The 23,386-nt window shown below is 38.7% G+C and overlaps 1 protein-coding gene across 10 annotated transcripts in view; it reads left to right on the top strand.

Annotated features, from left to right (window-relative positions):
- Window positions 1-23,386, top strand: part of PHF20 (PHD finger protein 20) — a 153,136-nt gene that overhangs the window by 62,874 nt on the left and 66,876 nt on the right. For 9 of the 10 annotated variants that reach the window (XM_036246046.1, XM_036246044.1, XM_036246038.1 and 6 more), the window contains exons 5-9: window positions 3,963-4,042; window positions 8,051-8,438; window positions 12,005-12,118; window positions 12,803-12,991; window positions 13,518-13,697. In XM_036246046.1, the coding sequence (XP_036101939.1) occupies window positions 8,231-8,438; window positions 12,005-12,118; window positions 12,803-12,991; window positions 13,518-13,697 (691 nt within the window). In that variant the 5' untranslated portion in view covers window positions 3,963-4,042; window positions 8,051-8,230. The remainder of the gene's footprint in view (window positions 1-3,962; window positions 4,043-8,050; window positions 8,439-12,004; window positions 12,119-12,802; window positions 12,992-13,517; window positions 13,698-23,386) is intronic. The other variant, XM_036246045.1, reaches the window with a different exon arrangement.

The raw sequence follows: 23,386 nt of genomic DNA, 5'->3' as shown, positions 1-23,386 counted from the left end.
AAGAAAAGACTTAAGAGAGAAGGGAAGGTATGTCTGCAAATATGTGCATATCCCTCTGTTCATTCGCTGAGACACATCTGTGGGAACCTGGGGACCTTGAGAAATCATGTTTGAAAACTTTTGAGTCTTCTATGCATGGCATTCTGGAATTCTCCTATTCCTAGAGAATGAGTATGATAGAGTAAAGGCCCTGGAGTGTCACAGTTATACTAGATTTCAAGAGTAACAGAAGTATGACCTATCCCGAGTGACCTGTGTATCCCTATTTCCTTGGTCCTAGAGAAGATGAGCTTGCCATACATCTCCAGTTTTATTCTTACATTCCTTCTGCTATTAACTGACTGCTATAAGGTTTGTCTAGCATGCTAAGTTCTTAACTCCCAGAGGGGCAAGGCCAGAAAGCTTTGTTTCTCCTGGCAGTATAAGGCAGGGACTTCTTAAGGGAGCCTGAACCAGGAGGCTTTTGTGTTAAGAATACACTTATTTTGAATTCTGTTATTTACATGTTATTTGTTAGATGTTGTTTGTGGCCATGGGAGAGCTTTATGGTCAGCCACCCATGGAAGGATTCCATGGGGAGACACTCTTTTAGCTTTTTTTTTTTTTTTAAGATGGAGTGGAAGGGAGGGAGGGAGGGAGAGAGAGAGAGAGAGAGAGAGAGAGAGAGAGAGAGAAATATCCATGTTAGAGAGACACATCTATTGGTTGCCTCCTGCATGACCCTGACCGGGGCCAGGGATCAAACTGAAACCAAGGCCCATGCCCTTCATCAGAAACGAACCTGAGACTCTTTGGTCTGCAGACCGATGCTCTGATTGCTGAGCCAAACCGGCCAGGGATTTAGTTATACATGAAACCGTTAACATATATTTAGGGATTGTTATTCATGGGATGTGTTGTTTAGTTCCCACTTACTTATCGGAGCCCAAGTTAAACTGTGTGCATGATCAAGGAACACAGTTTCAAAAACGATCCTTTTGAAAGTTAAAAGGGTCAGGGCTGGGATATTGCTAAGGACAGTGGCCCTTGAGCACCTTTGGCTTTAGTTTGGGTCATTTCAGAGTGGCCAGTTGTGCTTTGGGTCTGTGGTTTGGACTTTAGGCCGAGGGATTTAGGGAATAGCCATTATGGGGTCGTGAGAGAAGAATTGGTTACAGGCTCGGATTCTAATCCTAGGTCTGTTTTATTTATTTTATTGATTTTTAGAGAGAGAAACATCGATGTGAGAATGGAGCATAGATTGGCTATCCTAGCTCTGTTTTAGATGTATGAAACTTGGGGCGCAACCCTTTACCCAAGATGTTCTTTTTGAGTGAGCCATCACGAGTAAACTTCGAAATTCACATCATATAGCTGAAAATGTACTGTGGGAGAGCATTCCTCAATGTTGACCTTCTGGATGTTTGAAATGTCTATAAAAGTGGACAGTTTTCAATTTGCTGTAACTGATGCTGAACTTTTTCTGTAGATAAAATAATTTAAAGTAAAGGCTTGGGTGGCTTATTGGCACTCTTAGTATTTAAGATTTCATGAGAATTGGATGCTTAAGGCCCCAATTTCCCACTCCCATGCTTACCAGAGCTAAACCATGGTCGCTTGAAAAGGGTCTGTTGCGAGTTCCATGGCGTTGCTTATCATTGCTCAGTTGCTTGCCAACACCCTCACAATGGAGCCAGGAAGATAGGAACCCCGACCTTTGTTGCTGAGCTGCCTAAATGTAGAATTCTTTTTTTTTTTTTTATCCTCACCCGAGGACATTTTTCCATTTTTTGTTCAGGTAGAGTGGGAGGGAGAGAGAGGAACAGAGAGAGAGAGAGAGAGAAACATCGACGCGAAAGGGACACATCGAGTGGCTGCCACCCGCACAACCGACCAGGGCCGGGGACTAACTGCAACCGAGGTACGCGCCCTTAGCGGACACCGAACCCGGGTCTCTCAGGATCGCAGGCCGACGCTCTAACCGCTGAGCCAACTGGCCAGGGCTAAATGTAGAATTCTTTACAATAGCCTGTCATCTAAATTGCTTGTTTTAACCATCCAAGCATAATATATATCATTATATCTAGCTTGTATGCTAGCCATCTTCCTTCTGTGTGACACTTGTGACAAATAATAACCTTTATTTTGTAATTACCTCAAGTAAAGATCAGTGTACGCCATTGGTTCTCAGACTCTAGTGTGCACTAGAACACCTGAAGGATTTATTAAAACACATTTCTGTGTCATACTCCCAGAGTGTTTGATTCAGTATATTGAGGGTGGGGCTGGTAACTTGCATTTCTAACAAGTTCCAGGAGTTGCTGATGCTGCTGGTCTAGGGACTGCACTTTGAGAAGCACTGGTCTACAGTGAGCCAGGTGCTGTGTGAGAGAGAAACTGGAGTGAAATGTGGTCTCTGGCCTTGGAGAGCCTGCCTTCGATTTGGGACTGTCTTCTGTATTAAGGTGGATATACATACGTGTGAGGCTCTGCAGGCCAAGTGTCAAATGAGCCTTTGAGAAGCTCAAAACAGGGAGAATTATCTACTAGCTAGGAAATTAGGAAGCTTTTACAGAACTATTGTTGTCATTTGAGCAGGGGGTGCTTAAGGATTAATGAGGAGCACATTCCAGGCAGGAAAACATTTGATAAAGATGTGGAGGTAGAAATATCACAAGGCAGTTTCAGTGGGCGGCATGTAGCTAGTCACTTTGAGGTGGTAGGTATTGTATACTAGTAATGAGAAATAAGGTTTGGCAAATAATTGGTCTCAGATTTGAGCACTGGACAGAGGCTTTCAATAGAGGTGGCTAGCCATTGACAGGGCCCTGTTTTGAACTGGAGGAGAGATGGGGTGTGGTGGTGAGAGGATGTGTACGAAGGTGGTAATCAGCCATATCTTAGCTTCCTTGTAGCATTATTCTGCTCCCACCCTTGGGATTTTTTTTTTTTTCATTCCATGTTGGGTAGGAAGTTGGTCCTGAACATTGACCATGTTTATCAGTGTTAAACCGTTACATAATTACCAGCTGTTCATTGGTGATCTTGACAAGATTAACTGATTTTTTTCATACATTTTAAAAATTGATTTTAGATAGAGAGGAAGGGAGGGGGAGAGAGAGAGATTAATGAGAGGACATTGATTGGCTGCTTCCTGCATGCCCCCCCCTGGGGATCGGACCCACAACCTGGGCATGGGTTGACACTCAACCACTGAACCACACCAGCTGGGCTAACTATGATTCTTTTAAAATCTCTGACAAAGGGAGGGAGAGGAGTATAGGTGGGTTCTAAGATGCAGAAGTTTGAAAGTACTGGTTTGGATGCAGCTAATGAGAGCTTTTGTAATTGGTTGCCTTATTTGGGAAGACAGATTATTTGGATTTCCAATTTAATTTTTTAGCAGAGAGTGATTTTTGTTGGACATTTTTTTCCTAATGGAATAAAACTGACAATGTAGCAGGCACCATTTAGTGTTTTGGCCGAGTCTCTGTTTCTAAGTATTATAACATGAAGTTAATTCATATGGATTATGAGATTAATATTAACCCCTGAAAACGTGATACCTTTAGCAGATAGTTATCTTTCAAAGCTTAAAACCTATTACTATCCCTAAACCCAGAAAATAAAGATTAAATTATAAAAATTAATTCACCAGGAAATAGATCTGCATTTCCCTCAGATTCTTAATTGTTTTCCTGCTCTTTGTTCTCAGTCTAAATTCACTATAAGATTTTTTTATTTTAATGAGGCATCATAAAAATGAATTGTTTTTTTTCTTTAAGGATTTTGATCTGTATAGATAAAAAGAAAGGCATGCATACTAGTATCTTAAACATAAGTAAGACTGATGTGACTCTTAAACAATTTTAATTTCTATAAGCTTATTATTATAGATGGAGCTCCCTTGTGTTATGCTTTGAAAAGTTGTGTCACTTTCATGAAACTGCAAGTTAAAATCATGATATCTTCTTGAATTTTAGGTACTTACACTGTGAAATTTTATGATGGAGTAGTTCAGACTGTCAAGCATATTCATGTCAAAGCTTTTTCCAAAGATCAGGTGAGAAATGTGGTTTTATGTTTTGTGGTATGAATAATGCTAACATTGTAGTTTTGTTTCTCAAATAAAGACATTACATTTTTTATTATGGCAAAGTCTTTATTTCCTCCATCTGACACAATTTCACCAGAAAGCAATATGCACATTTTCAGAAACTAAATATTTGTCTCTCTCTGCCATTTTCTTTTAATACAGATTCTTCTTTTCAAAAGTACCAAATACCTGGATACCATTACCTGTTATCTGTTTTCCTCATCTTTTCTTGAAAGTGTCTAGTTACTCTTTTTTTTCTCTCTATGTCCCCTTCCCCCAGAGCTTGTTACTCATCACAGGAAACTTGCTGAACTGCTTGAGGAGATCTAGAGTGTTTTCTCCTCATCTAACTTTGTCTTTAAGCTCAGGACCATGAAATGGTTACAGAAGCTACAGTTTGGCACGGATTTGGCAGTTACTTGTGCTAGATGTAGGTGGGTTGAAAATTTTGTTTCCTATCTAGGCATGTATTTGCCTGAGCACAGACCTGAGTTTTGATACTGGAAATATAGTGCATGCAGACATGGGTCATCTAGAAGTGTTGCCTACTTTCTTCATGATTTTTTACTCCTTCAGTCTTTTTTAAGTTTATGTTTTCATGAAGAAGTTGAAGGGAAACAGATCGAAATTTAGATATTGATTTTTTTAAAAACTCTGTTACTCACCTGTTTGGTGGTTTTTGATGCGACGGTATTTTGTGATGTTGTATCTTATGATAATCAGATGCTTCTCCTTATCACAGATTTTTGTAAATTCCTCTGTACATATATTTAGCAATTTCAAAGGATCTTAATGTATGATATGTTTGAAGTTAACCTCAAGGTGTTTTTGCCGTTTGCTGGTTTTCTGCTTCAGAAAACTGACAGAATTATAAAGCTTTAGCCCTGAAGATGTTTCCTCTTTGATCATTTGACCCTGGGGCTTCTAAAAAGCTACATAGCACTCTAAAACATTATTTTGATGTTCAATTTGACAGTTTTTGTGTGCAGTTCATGGAATGAGTTAATATAGTTAGAGGACTATATTAAGAACTTATCCAGCACTAGCCGGTTTGGCTCAGCGGTTAGAGTGTTGGCCTGTGGCCCAGAGAGACCCGGGTTCGGTTCCTGCTAAGGGCACGTACATCGGTTGCAATTTGTCCCCGGCCTTGGTTGGGTCGTGTGGGTGGCAGCCACTCAATGTGTCCCTTTCACGTCGATATTTCTCTCTCTCTCTCTCACTTCCCACTCTATCTGAACAAGAAATGGAAAAAAGAAAGAACTTGTCCAGCCTGGCTGGTGTGGCTCAGTGGATTGAGTGTTGTCTCATGGACTGAGAGGTTCCTGTTCAATTCCCGATCAGGGCACATGCGTAGGTTTCAGGCTCGATCCCCAATAGGGGGCTTGCAGGAAGCAGCCGTTTGATGTTTCTCTGTTATCTGTGTTTGTATCTCTCTCCCTCTCTCTCTCTTCTCCCTCTCTAAAATCAATAAAAACATATTTAAAAAAAAAACTTATCCAGATTTGTCAGATTGTATCCAGAACCTCCCCAAATGGAAGTCCAGTGCTCCAGAAAAGAAATGTTCAACTGTTTATTCTGTTTTACTCAATAAACTGATTGATAGACTCATGGTACTTTGGTTTGGAGCTGGGCACCGTACCCAGTGTGGATTTGTGGGTGCTTCAGTTCTCAGTTTCCAGATGCCTCTGAGTGTCTCACCTCATCTCAGACCTGGCAGGTGGTCAAACACAGGCCCATGGTGCCTATTTGTTTGTGTCTCCCCCCCACCCCCAGAAGACATAGTATTTTGGATAAATGACTTATCAGCTCTTTTTGGCCCTAATAATCTAAGGTTCTGTAATGGCCATTTACAAAGTAAAACTTCTTAAAATATGTCTGACAATTTTTAAAGCCTTTCTCATATAGTAGTAGAATAGATTGAGGATTATTTTGTAGGACCACATAGTCTCAATATATTTTTTTTAAATTTTCAAATGTTTTGATAAGCTATATTTTAGGAACATTTATATTTTTTTGAAGTTAAAACCAATACATTTGCTGTAGAGAATTAAGAAAGTACAGAAAAGCACAAAGAAAGGGAAAACTACCCTGACCGGTTTGGCTTAGCAGTTTAGAGTGTTGGCCCGAGGACCAATGAGTTGCGGATTTGATTTCAGTCAAGGGCATGTACCTCGGTTGCGCTTCTTCCCCAGCCCTGGTCAGATCGTGCGAGAGGCAACCAGTCCATGTGGCTCTATCACGTCAATGTTTGTTTCTGTCTTTCCCTCCCTCCCTCCCTCCTTCCCACTCTATCTGATGATAAATAGAAAAATATCCTTGGGTGAGGAATAAAAGAAAAAAGAAAGTAAAAACTATAGTTGTATCATGTAGATATAATTACTATTAACTGTTAACATTTTGATGTGTATCCTGTGTCTTTTGTTAAATATGTATATACATATTTATTTTCAAAATTGAAGTCATGTAGTATATTATGAACTATAACTTGCCCTTATCTTTTAACGAATAACATTTTCCCAAGTTTCTTAATACTGTATGTAAACAGTGCTACAAATGACTATAGTGTTCTATAATATTATATATCCTACTTTGTGTAACCAATTGCCTAATGGTCATTTAAGGATATTTGTAAGTCTGGGTGCACAAGTCTGATTATTCTGTTAACAGATTTTATTTCTAGGAATACATTCCAGTTCAAAAGTCTTAAGTCTTTTGAGCCAAGTCGCCCCTCCACCCCCCACCTGGTTGCAGTTTATATTACTGCCTGCAGTTATTGAGAAATGCTTAGTATGTTCTCAAACCTGGCTGCTTTCAGAAAATTTTGAAGACTTGAAAAAATATTTCTTTCTAGTTCTAACCACAGAGATTCTCCTTGTTAATTATTTTTCCCTATGGGACAAATTAAAATTTTACCCAGTGAGTATTTAGGTATTCCTTCCTAAGATCTGTGTCCCTATGTGTGCTTGGTGCTGGGGATCTCATGTGAACATGGTATGGTGGAAATTGAGGTGGTAAAAGACAGATGCATATACAAATAAACTTAATTATAGTTTTGGAAACTCCAGAGCTTTTAGAGCTGGCTTTATTATGAGACTGGGTCACAAGATTTTTAGAGTGAATTTTAAAGAAAGTAATTTAGGAGCAAAGGCACTAAGAAGCAGTACTGCCCTGGCCAGTTTGGCTCAGCGGTTAGAGCGTCGGCCTGCGGTCCAGAGAGACACAGGTTTAGTTCCCGCTAAGGGCACGTACCTCGGTTGCAGTTTGTCCCCGGCCCTGGTTGGGTCACGCGGGTGGCAACCACTTGACGTGTCCTTTTCACGTCAATGTTTCTCTCTCTCTCTCTTTCCCTCCCACTCTGTCTGAACAAAAAAATGGAAAATGTCCTCAGGTGAGGATAAAAAAAAAAAAAAAGGAGTAGTACTTCCTCCTGGTAAAAACTCAGTAGCTCAGGATCACAGTGGGTGGCTTGTTTGAGCACAGCTTTTACCCATTAGAGGAAGCAAAGACCCTGTTTCTGGGTTGAAAAACCTTTGCAGCTTTCCTTTCAGCCTTTAGTTATCAGTTTGCGTTCTACTTTATATAAGGAATCAGTGTCCACTGGCGCACTGAGCCAGGCCTGTGAAATGCCCTGGGTCAGTGTAGTCATGCTTGGGATGAAGGCATTTTTTTAGATTGCTTTCCACCAGAAGTCCCTGGGGTAGTTATCTGTCCCTTTAAATATCTTATAGTGACTTATTAATCATAAGGGAGAAGGCTTTGTCTTAGAAGAAATTGAACATGACCATTGTTTTTTTTTTTTAATTTAGGGTTGGTTCTCAAGCCTCAGAGTATGGGTTGATATTTTCAGTGGTGATTATTGTGACTTGACATTATGTCATTTTAATTTCTTTGTCCTCATAAGTTTGCTAAAGAATATCTGATTTTTATTTACAAGTAATCACAAAGTGTGTTTCATCGCTATTTTGCTCATTTTAGAATATTGTGGGTAACAATAGGCCTAAAGAAACAGATCACAAAAGTCTTTCATCATCTCCTGATAAACGAGAGAAGTTTAAAGAACAGAGAAAAGTCACAGTCAACCTGAAGAAAGACAAAGAAGACAAAGCCTTAAAGACAGAAAAGCGACTCAAACAGCCTGATAAAGAAGGAAAATTAATGTGTTCTGAAAAGGGGAAGGTATCAGAGAAAAGCCTTCCTAAGAACGAGAAGGAAGATAAGGAGAACATTTCAGAAAATGACAGAGAGTACTCTGGAGATGCTCAAGTGGATAAGAAACCTGAAAATGACATTGTGAAGAGTCCACAAGAAAACTTGAGGGAGCCAAAAAGAAAACGAGGCAGACCCCCTTCCATAGCTCCTACTGGTGAGTTTCACAAGTGGGCTCTGCAATGGGCAATGCCAGTGTTTTCCTGTGGCCCTTTGTGTTTCTTTATCACTACTGTACATCAATCCTTCGTTTTTGTGGCTGACTTTGAATTATCCTGTGATCTGAAAACAAGTCATGTCCGTGAAGCTGAATTTTAAGGGAGGAATGTATCTAGATGAACATAAGTTGGGAAACATCTTACGTTTTTGAGCTTCTGGGGGATAGATAATTGTTCACTAGATACTTCCACTTAATATGATAAAACCTAATAAGGTAGGGTCTTTTACTTGTGCCTATTTAAATTAACTCAGTTTAAGTAAGCTGAATAGAACCTGGGACCAGGAAGTACAGTTTTCATGAGAGACATGAAAGAGGAAAGAAGTAAAATAGGTGAGGGTGTCTGAAGGAGGTTTACTGAAGGAGATGGGGCCAAAGACCTAGAAAGGCAAGGGTGCATTTGAAATTGAGTTCTCTGGAGAGTGATTATTGATTGAAAAATTTCTGTCTAAATAAAAAGCTGAGATGGCTAATTGGTAAGAGTGAAGGTTAGAGGATACAGAGTTAGAGAAGAATACACAGTTGTGAGATAAAGTTGAAATTTTGAATTTTTCTGTAGTAACTCGGAATGAAACACACCCTGAATTTCTTCCTAACCCAAACACTCCTACTCTAGATCGAGTCAATGGCAAGAAGAGTCCTCATGATCTCTAGACTGAATGCCTGTGATTATCTGGCAGTGGTCTTCAGACATTCTGGCTTGTATGTCCTCTATAGGAGTATTGAAAAACTATAAATACCCTAGCTCATTTTAAAGTGATATCTGCTTTTTTCTCACAAGTTTAGTTTGAAAAGTTATATTTAAAATATAAAATTTATTTTCATCAAAAGTGTGGAACTACAAAGTTACTTCTTTCATTGTTTCCAAAGCTAGTTCTGTCAGTCCATACAATTACATCAGTCTTAATTTCCATGGCAGAAAGTCTACCTTAGCTTACTTCAAATAAATGTATTAGTAGTCATTCCCAGTAGACAACCTTCTTTCATCTGAGTTCTAATTTTAAGATAGGAAATTAGGTATATTGATTTCTTCCCAGATGAAATAAGGTACCTTCCCCTTCAGTGGTTGTAACTGGGTTTTGTCTTCAAAAGCAGAGCATGCTGGAATTGTCCCTAGATAAATCTAGGGCCTGGACCTGCACTGTCTAGTGTGGTAGCTACTAGCCACATGTAGCTAGTGAGCACTTAAAATGTGGTCAGTCTGAACTGAGATGTGCTGTAACTGGATTTCAAAAACGTAGTACAAAAAAATCCCACAAGAATGTAAAATATCTCAATTTTTTAATTGATTACATGTTGAAATATTTTTGGATCTACTGGGTTAAATAAAATATATTCTTAAAATCAATTTCACTTTTTTCTTTAACTTCTTAATGTGATGACTGAAATTTTTAAATTTACATACATGGCTTTAAATTTACATTTGTAGCTCTCATTATATTTCTGTTGGATAGCACCGGCCTAAATTCACTGGCTTTCTTAAGTGTCTGGGAGAGAATTAACCTCTAATGCCCAAGGTATCAATGATCTGTAATGAATTGACTTCTCTCCTGTGCATTTCAAATGGTATTAGTTGTAAACTACCCTTGGGAGAACTGAGAAATTAACCTGTGTATTTGGTATTCAAATGAGGAATGCTAGTTGAAAAACAATCTAGGCTTTAAACCTCTGGACAATATAACATGTTAAGATGTGGGATGAGTGAGAGGCAGGCCTTTTTATGTAAGTAGGAAAAGTAGAAAAGGTGAACTGGCAAATGTATGTGCCTTTCTCAGTTTAGGAAAGAGTATATATATGTGGGAACTGAGTGTTGTGAAACTAATTCTTCATTAGCTATTCATGCTCTGGCTTGTACCTTCTGGAAAGTATGTACTAGGGTACTTGCACTTCAGCTTGCAGACTTCACTCAGATAAAATAAACGGCATCCAGTTTATTGCTTTTATTTTGTAAGTGTAGGATTTCATACCAGATAGAATCAATTTAAGAGAGAAATGGTGTTTTCCAAGTTTACTGTTAATACTTGTTTTCCTCCCCAGTCAGAATCTCTGGAGCAGGGTGTGGGAATGTGGATTATTAAACAACCTTCCCAGATGATTCTTACTAGAAGAAAGTTTTGGAAACAGTGAAGTTCAATATAGTCAGCTCAAGTTTGTATATGGTGTTAAAGTGAAGAAGGCTTGCCAAATAGCTTATAATATAGTTCAAATTCTCTTTAAAAATTACTTAGAATAAGTTCATTGACTCAGTGGAGCCTTGAGCTCTCTAGATTGTGCAGACATGATTGGAACAGGATCTGAGCTATTTAAGGAGGGTTGTTTGTGTTTAATCTGGAATGTGTGTGGTCTCCAAGTTCCCCCACCATGTGGAACAAAAGAATGTTGGTACATTGGGAAAAGTGAACATAGGAAGAGCCACGGAGTTCAGCACTCATCTGGTTTGCCTCCTCAGAGCTCAGCCCTGTCTCTTGTTTGGCTATTTGACATGGCAGATCTGAAGTTACTGGTGTTAGATGAGTCTTCTTTCCTCTTCCCCTTTGCTTTCTCCTCTCCTCTCCTCTCCTCCTTTCCTTGCCCCTTCCTCTCCCATTTCCTTCCTTTCCTCCCTTTTCCTTTTTCCCCTTTCCCCTTCTCCCTTCTTTTAACCTTCATTGGTCTCCTTAGCCCTGCCTTCTCCCTAAGCTTCCCAATTTCTTTTCTTTTTTTTCTTTTCTTCTGCTTGCCTTTTGGATTCTCATTTTTCCTGATTGGGGAAGAGCTTCTTAAGTGTTAGATTTAAAAATAAAGAGTACTGTCCAAGGGTTTTCTGTCTGCAGTGCCAAATTATGTCAGATCTGGATTTGCTAGTGATCAGCAGCCTTGCCTGGAACATTGACTATCAAATAGAATAGTCTCCTGAGATTTTTCTGGAATTTTTTTTTTAGAGGTTATAAATTTTGACATTCTTTTTGGTTCCTCAAAACTAGGACCAATGCCAAGCTAACTAGTTTAGCAAGTAGAGATAAAAAACAAGCCGTATTCCAGGGCTCACATTTTAGGAATTAGCCTACATGGTAGATTTTAAGTCAAGTTTTGATGAAAAGATTTGATGCTGTACCCTGGCTGGGTAGCTCAGTTGATGTTTTATTTTATTTTTTTCTCTACCCCCCCTCTAAGAATTAATAAAAAAATATTTGATGCTGATAAAAATGACTTTAATATTGCTCTTGCACCTTCATATTTTAAACCAGTCATGTTGGGATATATAGCATTTTAAAGAGAGGGTTTCAGGAGAGAAGTGTACATCTAGACTTGGGTCATAGATGTCAGCACCTCCCATAAGGAAGTAATTTCTCATGCATTTCACTTTTTCCCCCCTTTAGCTTAAGTAAGAATGTGCCTTAATCCATTTATTGTGCTAAGATATGTGTGTGTGTGTGTGTGTGTGTGTGTGTTATTTATATATAACAGTGAGGCTTGGACACTAAGAAATTACATACATTTTTTGTGTGGTTTTATTTACATTGTAGCTGTGGATTCAAACTCTCAAACTTTGCAACCAATAACATTGGAATTGAGAAGACGAAAAATATCAAAAGGAAGTGAAATCCCATTAAAACGTCCTCGGTTTGACAAAAATTCATGTGAGTCTTCACTTTGTGTATGTGTGCCTAGAACTTGACTTCAGTTGGGTTAGCCTCCCCTGTATCCATGTTTTCCCCTATTTCATGTAGTCTCTAAGACTTGCCCTTGATTATAGGAGCTAATGTGAGTGTGATGTAATTGGATCAGAAGGAGTTTTGCTAGAAGAAAAATCTCAAAGCATAAACCCCATTAATGTTGGGTTCAGTGATGTTATCTCCATACTCATAAACTACATTTGATTTGAATTCCACTTGAAATTTAATGGCTTAGGAAGGGATGGATTTCATATGGAGTGAAACTTTTAAAACACTATTTATTGATTTAAAAATATATATCCTGTTGGCTCTAAAAAGGACTTGAGATGTTTCTAAGACTCTATAAACCGTATTTACTTTGAAAGTCAGTAAATAGACTTTTATGTTAGGAAGCTCCAACATAGAATGTAGTTGTCAAGATTGGCACATATTTGCAGACCATAAATCCTTAAATAAGGGAAATTCTGTCCTGGCAGAGAGACTGTGCTTTTACTTAAAACCATAAACTAGGAAAGGATATTTTCTTTTATCACTGGTCTAATATTCCAAAAGTCTCTGTAAAACCCTTATAGAGGACAGCCAGTCCGTAAATCTGCAGCAGCGTACTTCTTCTGGTTTCTTGACTACAACTCTCTCAATGGTTTATAGCCCAGGAAAAGTCAAAAAACTACCCGGAAAACACTGACAGAGACTTATCAAGGAGACGGTCCTCCAGGCTGTCAACAAATGGGACCCACGAGATCTTAGATCCTGACTTGGTTGTATCAGATATGGTTGATACAGTTAATAATGATTCTTTGCAAAACACATCATCCAGTACCAAGGAATCTGAAGAAGGTGAGTCAAAGTCTATTCTGGAATTGTATTGCTAACCTGATGTTTGTCCAGTGAGAATCAATCTAAATCTTTGTGTACTGCCTTCCACAAATTTTACATAGTCTTAAAATCAAGTTATTGAATGGGCTGCAGTGTTTTTATAAGATGTTGTTCTTCATTGATAATTCAGTAGACAAACTTTTTGGGATTGGTTTTGCTTATATATGTCTGAATATTGGGTTGGAGGTACATGCTTGAAGAGCCCTGCCCCTCTCTCTATCTTTCTGGTGCCATCTCATTCCAGTGCCTGTGCTTTTTTCCTAATGCTTCTGGCAGATTCTCCCTTCACTTTAGTCTGTTATTAGCCTTTCTTTGAGATGCTGCAACCCTAGCTAGATGTGCTAGAATTTGTGATTATATTCTTTTATGCCCTTAGATGAATGGCATCTTATAAAAAGTCCCAGGCTTTCTTAGTCTGTTGAGGTACTTTTGGTGCCCAGACTATATGCATGTGTCTGTGTCTCACACTTTCATTTTTTTCTTCTAGATCAGTTAAAATCTCCTTTGGAAGCTGGCCAGATCTCATCTGCACTGACTTGCCACTCCCTGGGGAATGGATTGGGGCCTACAGGCTTGGAGTTGAACTGCAAGTCAGTGGGAGAAAACGCTATGAAAACAGAACCGGCTTCTCCCCTTGCTGAGTTACAAGAGATTTCTACTGTGGCAGGTTCATATTTCGAGTTAACATAATTTTTTCCTAAGATACACTTTTGATTGTGTAGTATAATTAATGGATTTTCCTAATAATGTTTTTTTCACCTTTTATTAATAATATTTCCTTATTTTAATGTTATACCCTTTTCATTTCTTATATTGCCAATTTGTATTTTTTCATTTCTTAATTAGTATGACTAGGGATTTATCAATTTTGTTTGATAGTTTCAAAGAACCAACCTATTACTTTTTCTCTATTTGTCTTTTTAAGATGTCATTGATTTCTGTTTTGACCTTGTTTTCTTCCTTTAAAATTTTCTAGAAACTTAGGCAATTGATTTTAGATCTTTCTTCTTTTTCAGTATGAGAATTTAAAGTTACAAATTTCCCACTAAGCACTGCTTCAGTTATATCCTATAAATTTTATGTTCTATTTTCATTTTCATTCAATTTACGTATCTTGTGACTTATTTGTTTTCCATGGGTTACTTAGGATGTGTGTTTCATTTCTAAGTAAAGTATTGGGGTTTTTAAAGATGATTCGCTGTTATTGATTTCTAATGTCATTTCATTTTGGTCAGAGAATGTACTCTGTAGGATTTCAGTCTTTTACAGTTTGTTGAGACTTATTTTATGGCCCAGCATATGATCTGTCTTGGTGAATGTTTCGTATGCACTTGAAAAAAATATGTATTCTGCCATTGTTTTTCATTTGTTCTATATTGGTTAATTAGGTCAGGGTGGTTGATGGTATTTTTTCGATATATTTCTCCATTAATTTTGTTTTTTGTTTAGTTCTATCAATTACCAAGAGAGGGATGTTAAAAATCTCTTAACCATGATTGTGGATTTGTCTGTTTCTCCTTTTAATTTTGTCAATTTTACTTCATGTGTTTTGAAGTTGTGTTATTAGGTACATACACATTTATAATTGTTATGTCCTGATAAATTCTCCCCTTTGTAATATGACATATCACTTTGTCTTTGATAATAGCATTTGACTTGAAGTTTGATACTAGTACAGGTACTTCAGCTATCTTTTACTTACTGTATGCATGGTATATTGAACACTTTCTGTCAACATAATTGAGTCTTTAAGTTAAAAGTGAGTTTTATATAGATAGCATATAGTTAGGTTTTGTTTTTTTTCTTTTTAATATCTCCTTTTTATTTTATTTTTCCTTTTTAATTAATGAATTTATTTTTGTTACAGATGATTCCCCCCCCACCATAGACATCCTCCTCTCTATCCTGCCCCCACCCCCAGCATTCTTGTTTATGTCCATTGTTATGCATACATGCATATGAAGGTTTTGCTTTTAACTGCAGTGTTTAATGTTTAAGTCTACTTACATTAAGTGTAATTATTGATATGATTATTTTTAGGTCTACTATTTGCTTCTTGTTTTCTGTTTATCCTGTGTTTTGTTCTTCCTTTTCTATTTTTTTAGGTTAATTGAATATTTTTTTTATAATTTTGTTTTAATTTCACCTATTAGTTATTAGTTATACTTGTTAGCATTTGTTTTAGAGGATACTCTAGAGATTATGATATATATCCTTAACTTTTTTCAATTTAATTAATATTGAATAACTTTATGTAAATGTTGTGTAGTTCCATTAATGCCCCTTGATGCTTTAGTTGTCACATGAATTATATCTACATATACTATAAAATCCACAATACAGTATTATAATTTTTTATTTTTTTGTTAATCCTCACCTGAGGATATTTTTTCATTTATCTTCAGATGGAGTGGGAGGGGGAAGGAGAGAGAGAGAGAGAGAGAGAGAGAGAGAGAGAAAGAGAAAGAGAAAGAGAGAAAGAAACATCAATGTGAGAACCTGGCTGGTGTGGCTCAGTGGTTAAGCATTGAATCATGCACCAAGAGGTCACTGGTTTGATTCCCCGTCAGGGCACATGCCCAGGTTGTGGGAGAGGGAGAGAGAGTAGAAACATTGATAGAGAGAACATTGATTGGCCACCTCCAGCATGCCCCCACTGGGGGTTGGACCCACAACCTGGGCATGTTTCTCGATCAGGAATTGAACTGGTGACCTGTTGGGTCGATGCTCAACCACTGAGCCATACAGGCTGGGCAGATTTTATTATTTTTAAATGTAACTGGCTTCTATGAGCCTTAGTTGAGTTAATTCTAGGCTTATTGTTCTCTGATTTATTTTATTTATTTATTTATAATTTATCTTTATTGTTGAAAGTATTACAGATGGTCCCCCCTAATTTCCCCATTGATCCCCTCTATGTCATGACTATTCTGTAAGAAGCAATTTGTACTTCTTAACTCCTTAACCTTTTTTTGCCCATCTCCCCCAACCATTCTTCCATCTGGTGACCAACAAAAAGTTGTCTATATCCATGAGTCTGTTTTATTATTTTTACAGCATTTCTTGAGATCTATTTATGTCAATACACTTGTCTTATTTTTAATGGTTGAATTAGTGTTTAGTAAGAATATATTTAACCACTTCTTTTCTGATGGGCATTTAAATTATTTCCAAGCAGTATTTTAAAGAACAATACGGTGGTATTCCTTAAATATATATTTTTTACCACTTGGTGAATAGCCCTATAGGATGTTTCAATGAGTATAAGTGCTGGATTAAAAGAGAATGTACATTTTATTTTATTTTTCAATTATAGTTGACATAAAATATTAGTTTCAGGTGTACAATATATTGATTAGACCTTTATATAACTTACAAAGTGATCACTTTGATAAATCTAATACCCATCTGACACTTCACATACTTATTAGAATATTATTGAGTATATTCCCTATACTATACTTTATAGGCTCATGACTCTTTTGAAACTACCAATTTGTACTTTTCTTTCTTTAATTTTTTTTTCAGTGTATCTTTATTGCTGAAAGTATTACAGATGTCTTCCCTTTTTTCCCCCATTGACCCCCTCCTCCCTGTGCCTGGCCCCCTCCTGCCTTTTCTACACTATTGTCTGTGACCAGTAGTTATGCATATATGCATATAAGTTATTTGGTTTATCTCCTCTCCCCCTTCCCCCGTCCCTCTGAGGTTCCTCAGTCTAACAATTTGTATTTCTTAATTCCTTCACTTTTTTCACCCTTCCCCTCACATCTCCCCTGTACAATTTGGCAGCCAACAGAAAGTTCTCTGTATCTATAAATCTGTTTCTATTCTGCTGGTTTCTTTATGTTCGTAGGTTCAAATTTTTTTTTTTTTTTTTTTTTTTTTTAATCCTCACCCGGGGATATTTTTCCATTTTTTGTACAGATAGAGTGGGAGGGAGAGAGAGGAAGGGAGAGAGAGACAGAAACACCGACATGAAGACACATCGAGTGGCTGCCACCCGCACGACCAACCAGGGCCGGGGATAAACTGCAACCGAAGTACATGCCCTTAGCGGGAACTGAACCCGGGTCTCTCCGGACCGCAGGCCGACGCTCTAACCGCTGAGCCAAACCGGCCAGGGCCGTAGGTTCAATTTTTGATAGATATGTATTTATTGCCATTTTATCTTTCATATATTTGTTTAAGTATGTTTTTTATTTATTTTTAGTAGACAGGAAGGGAGAGAGAGAGAGAAACATCAGTGTGAGAGAGATACATTGATTGGTTGCCTCCTGCACAACCCCAACCGAGGCTGGGGATCAAACCTACAACCCAGGTGTGTGCCCTTGACTGGTAATTGAACCCGAGACCCTTCAGTCCGCAGGCCAGTGCTTTAACTGCTAAGCAAAATTGGTTGTGGCTTTGAAGTTCTTTATCTGTCCTTTGACTCTAAATGATAGCTTTGCTGGGTAGAGTCATCTTGGTTGTAGGTCCTTTGTTTTCATCACTTTGAATATTTTGTGCCAATCTCTTTTGGCCTGCAAAGTTTCTGTTGAGAAATCAGCGGACCGTCTTGTGGGAATGCCCTTGTAGGTAACTAATTGCTTTTTTCTTGCTGCTTTTAAGATTCCTTCTTCTTCTTTAATGTTTTGCATTTTAATTACGATGTATCTTGGTTTGAGCTTCTTTGGGTTCATCTTGTTTGGGACTCTCTGCTTCTTGGGTTTATATGTCCGTTTCCTTCACAAAGGTAGGGCAGTTTTCTGTCATCATTTCTTCAAATAAGTTTTCCATTCTTTGCTCACTCTCTTTTCCTTCTAGTACCCCTATGATGTGAATGTTGGTACGTTTGGTGTTGTCCCAAAGGCCCTTTAAACTATCCTCATTCTTTTTAATTTTTTTTTTTTTTTTTTCTGTTCTGATTGGGTATTTTCTGCTCCTTTATCTTCTAAATTGCTGATTCGATTCTCTGCTTCATCTGGTCTGCTGTTTATTTCTTCTAATATATTCTTCATTTATTATATTCTTCATTTCTGACTGGTTCTTTTTTATGTTTTCTTTCTCCATTTTTATGTTTCCTATGCTTTGTTGAAGTTCTCACTGAGATCATTGAGCATCCTTATAAACCAGTGTTTTGAATTCTGCATCCTAGTAGATTGCTTGTCTCCATTTTGTTTAGTTCTCTTTCTGCAATTTTAGTTTTTTGTTTTTGTTTTTTATCCTCACCTGAGGATATTTCTCTGTTTTTTGTTCAGATAGAGTGGGAGGAGAGAGAAAAAGAGAAACATCAATGTGAAAGGGACGCATGGAGTGGCTGCCTCCCGCACAATCCCAGCCAGGGCTGGGGATGAATTGCAACCAAGTTACGTGCAATTGACCGGAATTGAACCTGTGACTCATTGGTCCGTAGGCTGACACTCTAACCGCTGAGCCAAACCAGCCAGGGCTCTTTCTGCAATTTTGTTCTGTTCTTTCATTTAGTATATGTTTCCTTGTCTCCTTATTTTGGCAGCGGTCCTTTGTTTCTTTCTATGTATTGGGTAAAGCTCAGTCTTGGTAGAATGGCCTTATGTAGTAGATGTCCTAGTGTTGCAGTCTCCCTAGTCACCTGAACTGGGTGATGTAGGTGTGTCCCTTGTGTAGGTTGTGTGTGCTCTCCTGTTGTAGTTGAGCCTTGATTACTGTTGGCACATCAGTGGGAGGGATTAACCCTCAGGTTGATTGGTTTTAAGGACTGGCTGTGACTACAAGTTGTTGTGCATGGCTGACCCTATAGAGAAGGATTTGCTCTGTCTGTCCTTTGAGTATATTGTTTGTAGAAGTGGTTGGGTGGTGATGTGGTGTGGTCTGAAACTGACCACCGGGTGTGTTGGTTCTGGGGCCTCGTGGGAGGTGCAGGCCATGGCCAGCTGCTGCCTGTTCCCTGCCTGGGGCCAGTTGGTTTGAGCTTCAAAGTGATCTGTAGATATTTGTCCCTTGTGCTGGGCTTGGAGATGCTTGGGAGAGGCTAAACTGCAAACTGAGGCCAGTGACCGCTAGTGCTGGGCTTGGGGCTGCTTAGCAAGAGGTACAGGGCACACTGAGGCCAGATGGTGCTTATTTGGGGTTTGTGAACCTTTGAGAGATTTTAGGAAAGTCTGTAGCATGAGCCAAGACAGGTTGTTTGTATGGAAAAGCCACTGGAAGTGGCTTGAGTGAGCCTGAAATTTGTGTGCAATATTAGCCAGGTTGATGGAGATTCAGATATTGCATCTGTCTGCCAACTCTGTTGGGGGAGGGCTTAGCAAGGGAACAATGGCTTGTACCAGCACATCTGTCTGGGAGGTTACTTTCCCTCCATTCCTCACCCTGAAGCCAGACAATTTAGTTCTTCACCTTCTGTCCCTGCCACCTTTCAATTCATTTCCTCCTTATATGTTCCTGAGCACCAAACTCACACACTGGAGCTCAGAGTGTGAGTCCCTCAGTGAGTAAATCTATGTATGGGGCCTTTAAAAGAAACACCTGGGCCCGGCCGATGTAGCTCAGTGGATTGCGCATCCTCCCAGGGACTGAGAGGTCCTGGTTGGATTCTCTGTCAGGGCACATGCCTGGCTTGTGGGCTCAATCCTCAGTCGGGGGTGTGCAGGAGGCAGCTTATTGATGTTTCTCTCTCCCATCGATGTTTCTCTCTCCCCCTTCCTCTCTCTCTAAAAAATCAATAAAAACATTTAAAAAAATAAAATAAAAGGACCCTGGCTGGTTTTTCTGAGTGGTTAGAACATCAGCCCGCAGACTGAAGAGTTGTGTGTTCGACTTTGCAGCGGTTACCTACTTTGCCATCTTCACTGGCTAATCTGGGAATGCACTTTTTTTTTTAATCCTCACCGAAGGATATTTTTACATTTATCTTCAGACAGAGTGGGAGGGAGGGAGGGAGAGAGAGGGAATGAGAGAGAGAGAGAGAGAGAGAGAGAAGAAACATTGAGGTAAGAGAGAGACATTGGTTGCCACTGGCACGACCCCAATCAAGGCAACCAAGGCCGGGGACGGACCGCAACTGAGATGCGTGCCCTTGGCCGGAATCAAACCCAGGACTCTTTGGTCTGCAGGCCAGCGCTCTAACCGCTGAGCCAAACTGGCCAGGGCTGGGATTGCACCTTTTGAATTGCATTGACAACCCTGGCTGGTTTGGTTCAGCGGTTAGAGCATCGGCCTGTGGACCAAAGACTTTCTGGTTCAATTCCAGTCAAGGACATATACCTTGGTTGCGGTTCGTCCCTGGCTCTGGTCAGGGTCGTGTGGGAGTCAACCAGTTGATGTCTCTCTCTCACATGGTTGTTTCTCTGTCTGTCTTCCTCCTTCCCACTCTATCTGAAGATAAATAGAAAAATGTCCTCAAGTGAAAATTAAAAAACTAAAATAAAATAAATTGCATTGACAACCTCCAAAAAGACCATTCCACTTTATGCTATGACCAAGGGTATGCGGGAGTACTTTTCTGCTTATATTCTTGCCGACTATTGATATTACTCATCGTATAAGTTTCTCCAATTTATGTTCATTGAAAATAAGATTTCATTTTTCAAGTTCTGTGTTTTTAATGAGGTTCAAGTTTTTCAAGTGTTTATTGAATTATTTTAATCTATTTTTTCTATGATTTGTCTTTTCATATTCTTTGCCCACTTATTGGTGGTGGTTTTTATTATTAATTTGCCAAATTTTCTTTCTGTATTATTGATACTAATTCTTTGTCTTTTATATACATTATACTATATTTTCTCTTGGTCTGTCACTTATCTTTTATTTATTGTACTTCACAGTAGTGAAAGTAAAAAGTTTAAATCTACTTTCATTTTTATTTTGTATTTAAAAATATAGTTATGATTATATGTGTACAATCAATATTATTACATATATATGTTCCCATATTATAAACTATTTAAAAAATTAAATTATAGCCCTGGCCGGTTTGGCTCAGCGGTTAGAGCGTCGGCCTGCGGTCTGGAGAGACCCGGGTTCGGTTCCCGCTAAGGGCACGTACTTCGGTTGCAGTTTGTCCCCGGCCCTGGTTGGTCGTGCGGGTAGCAGCCACTCGATGTGTCTCTTAACATCGATGTTTTTCTCTCTCTCTCTCTCTCTTCCTCTCTCACCCTCCCACTCTATCTGTACAAAAAATGGAAAAATATCCTCGGGTGAGGATAAAAAAAAAAAAAAAAAAAAAAATTAAATTATAGTATAAGCCAATCTTTATATATTTTGATGAAATCAAAATATGTCTCCTACTCATAGCTCATGCCCCAAATTTCTTGATCAGCATTCATCTTTAAAAAGTTGTTTATTTTTAGTGTTTGGCTTATCATGAATTGACAGGGGTAGAGTAAGGAAGCAGGGAATTAGTGTAGATAAATTCTGGCCTTTCCTAAATATTTATGAAGGTTTAAGGGCTTGCTGGGCTAAGGCTGACTTAACTGGGAGAAGACATGGCCTTATTGGAGAGTTTAGCCAGAAACAATCTATGGAATCAAATCTCATGAGGTTCTATTGATTACATGGTTCTGGACCTGAGACGTGTTTCTTTGGTAAACATATGTGGTCTCTAACCTTCTTCCTTCCCAGTGTGTAGAGAGATTTTTGGGTGCATACAAACCCAGAGGAAAAATAAGGATGCCTGTGGATATTTTTGTGTGTTCATTGTTTCCTGAGCATGAATGTGCTGGGCAACTCTGGGAAATAGTAAAGGTTTAAGAGTAATTGTCTTCTGGCAGCTAGGGCATCAAATGTTGAGAAGAGATGCTGCAGATGTGCATGTGGAAGCTCTGCTTGCATTTTTTTTTTTTTTCCCCTCTGTTCAGTTAGAGCATCCTCTGAACTTGCTAAGTACCAGGCCAAGATCAGTCAGATTTAGTGCCTGCCTAAAGGTCATCTTAACTTGGGAGATATGGCACTTAAGCTGAATCTTGATGAGTGGGTAACACTGTTCCACAAGTAACAGATGAGGCTAGGAATGTCAGCAGAGGGAACAATATGAGCAAATGTGCAGCACATTTCCTATTAGGCTATTTCATATGGAGAAAGGTAGTCAAATATTTTGTGATTCTATATTTTGACACTATATACTTGTGACTTCTTTTAATATTAGCTATCATGAAATCTATACATTTATATCCTCATTGTGTTATACTAAATAGAAATCTAATGTATATATTTAACAATGAAAGAAGGTTTGGAATTCTTTGCCTTACTTTGAGAAAGGCAATTTCCAAATACCAAGTTATACAAATTATAGATAGAAAATTTTACATTGTTAAAAGGTCAATAACATTGAAATAGTTTAGTTTTTATAAGGCTTTTACACCAGAATGTGAATATGTCTACAGAATTGCATACTTCTCTTTGTATAATTTCAGTTTTGAGGAGAGGGGTAGTTTTTTTTCTTTTACTTTTTGTCTTGACTAGTTACCATCTAGTTAATGTAAATGCTGTAGCAGAACAGCTCTTTGAAAACAGTGAACTGAAAATATTCAGGTATTTACTCCTGGATCATCCGTGGTTTCATTAGATTTGTCTTTTGTCCCACTGGGTCAGAATGTTGTACCTTAGTCTTGGGTCCAAGTGATCTTCCTTTTCTTGTTGAGCCTCCTCTCAGTGGCAGGGATCCTCTCCTTCGAGCCTGCTTTTCTTTCATGTGGGGGAAAATATTAGAGTTGATGTACAAATGAGGTAGAAATTTTTTTTTTGTTAACTTCACCCAAGGATATTTTTTCCACTGCTTTTTAGACACAGTGAAAGAGAAGGAGGGAGGGGGAGCAAAACATCGATTGTTTGCCTCCTGCACGTGCCTCAACCAGGGCAGGGGATTGAACCTGCAACCTAGGTACATGCCCTTGATCAGGGATTGAACCCACAACCCTTTGGTGCATAGGCCAACACTCCAACCACTGAGCCACCACTGAGCCACACTTGCCCAGGTCATGAGGTGGAAATTGAATCTTAGAATTTAGTTGTCTGTTTTGGCAGGGAGAGCTCTAAATGACAGGTACGTCCCTTTATAACTCAGCAGACTAAGCTCTTAATTATGTTGTCTTAAAGGTGGTATTATGTTAGAATCACTCAAAATTGGCAACAAATTATTCCTACACCACTAGAAAATAAACTGTATGGCCCGACTGGTGTGGCTCAGTGGATTGAGTATCATCCTATGGACTGAGAGGTCCTATTTCGATTCCCTGTCAGGGCACAGCCTGGGTTGTGGACTCAATCCTCAATGTGGGGTGTGCAGGAGGCAGCTGATCGATGTATATCTCACATTGGTGTTTCTATCTCTCTCTTCCTATCTCTCTAAAAAAAAAAAAAATCAATAAAAGAAAAGCTATGTAGATGAGATGAGTG

Source organism: Molossus molossus, unplaced genomic scaffold (assembly GCF_014108415.1).
Source record: "Molossus molossus isolate mMolMol1 unplaced genomic scaffold, mMolMol1.p scaffold_m16_p_6, whole genome shotgun sequence".
NCBI lineage: Eukaryota > Metazoa > Chordata > Mammalia > Chiroptera > Molossidae > Molossus > Molossus molossus.
The sequence above is the reverse complement of the archived record's forward strand: the minus strand, read 5'-3'. Positions and strand labels throughout refer to the sequence as shown.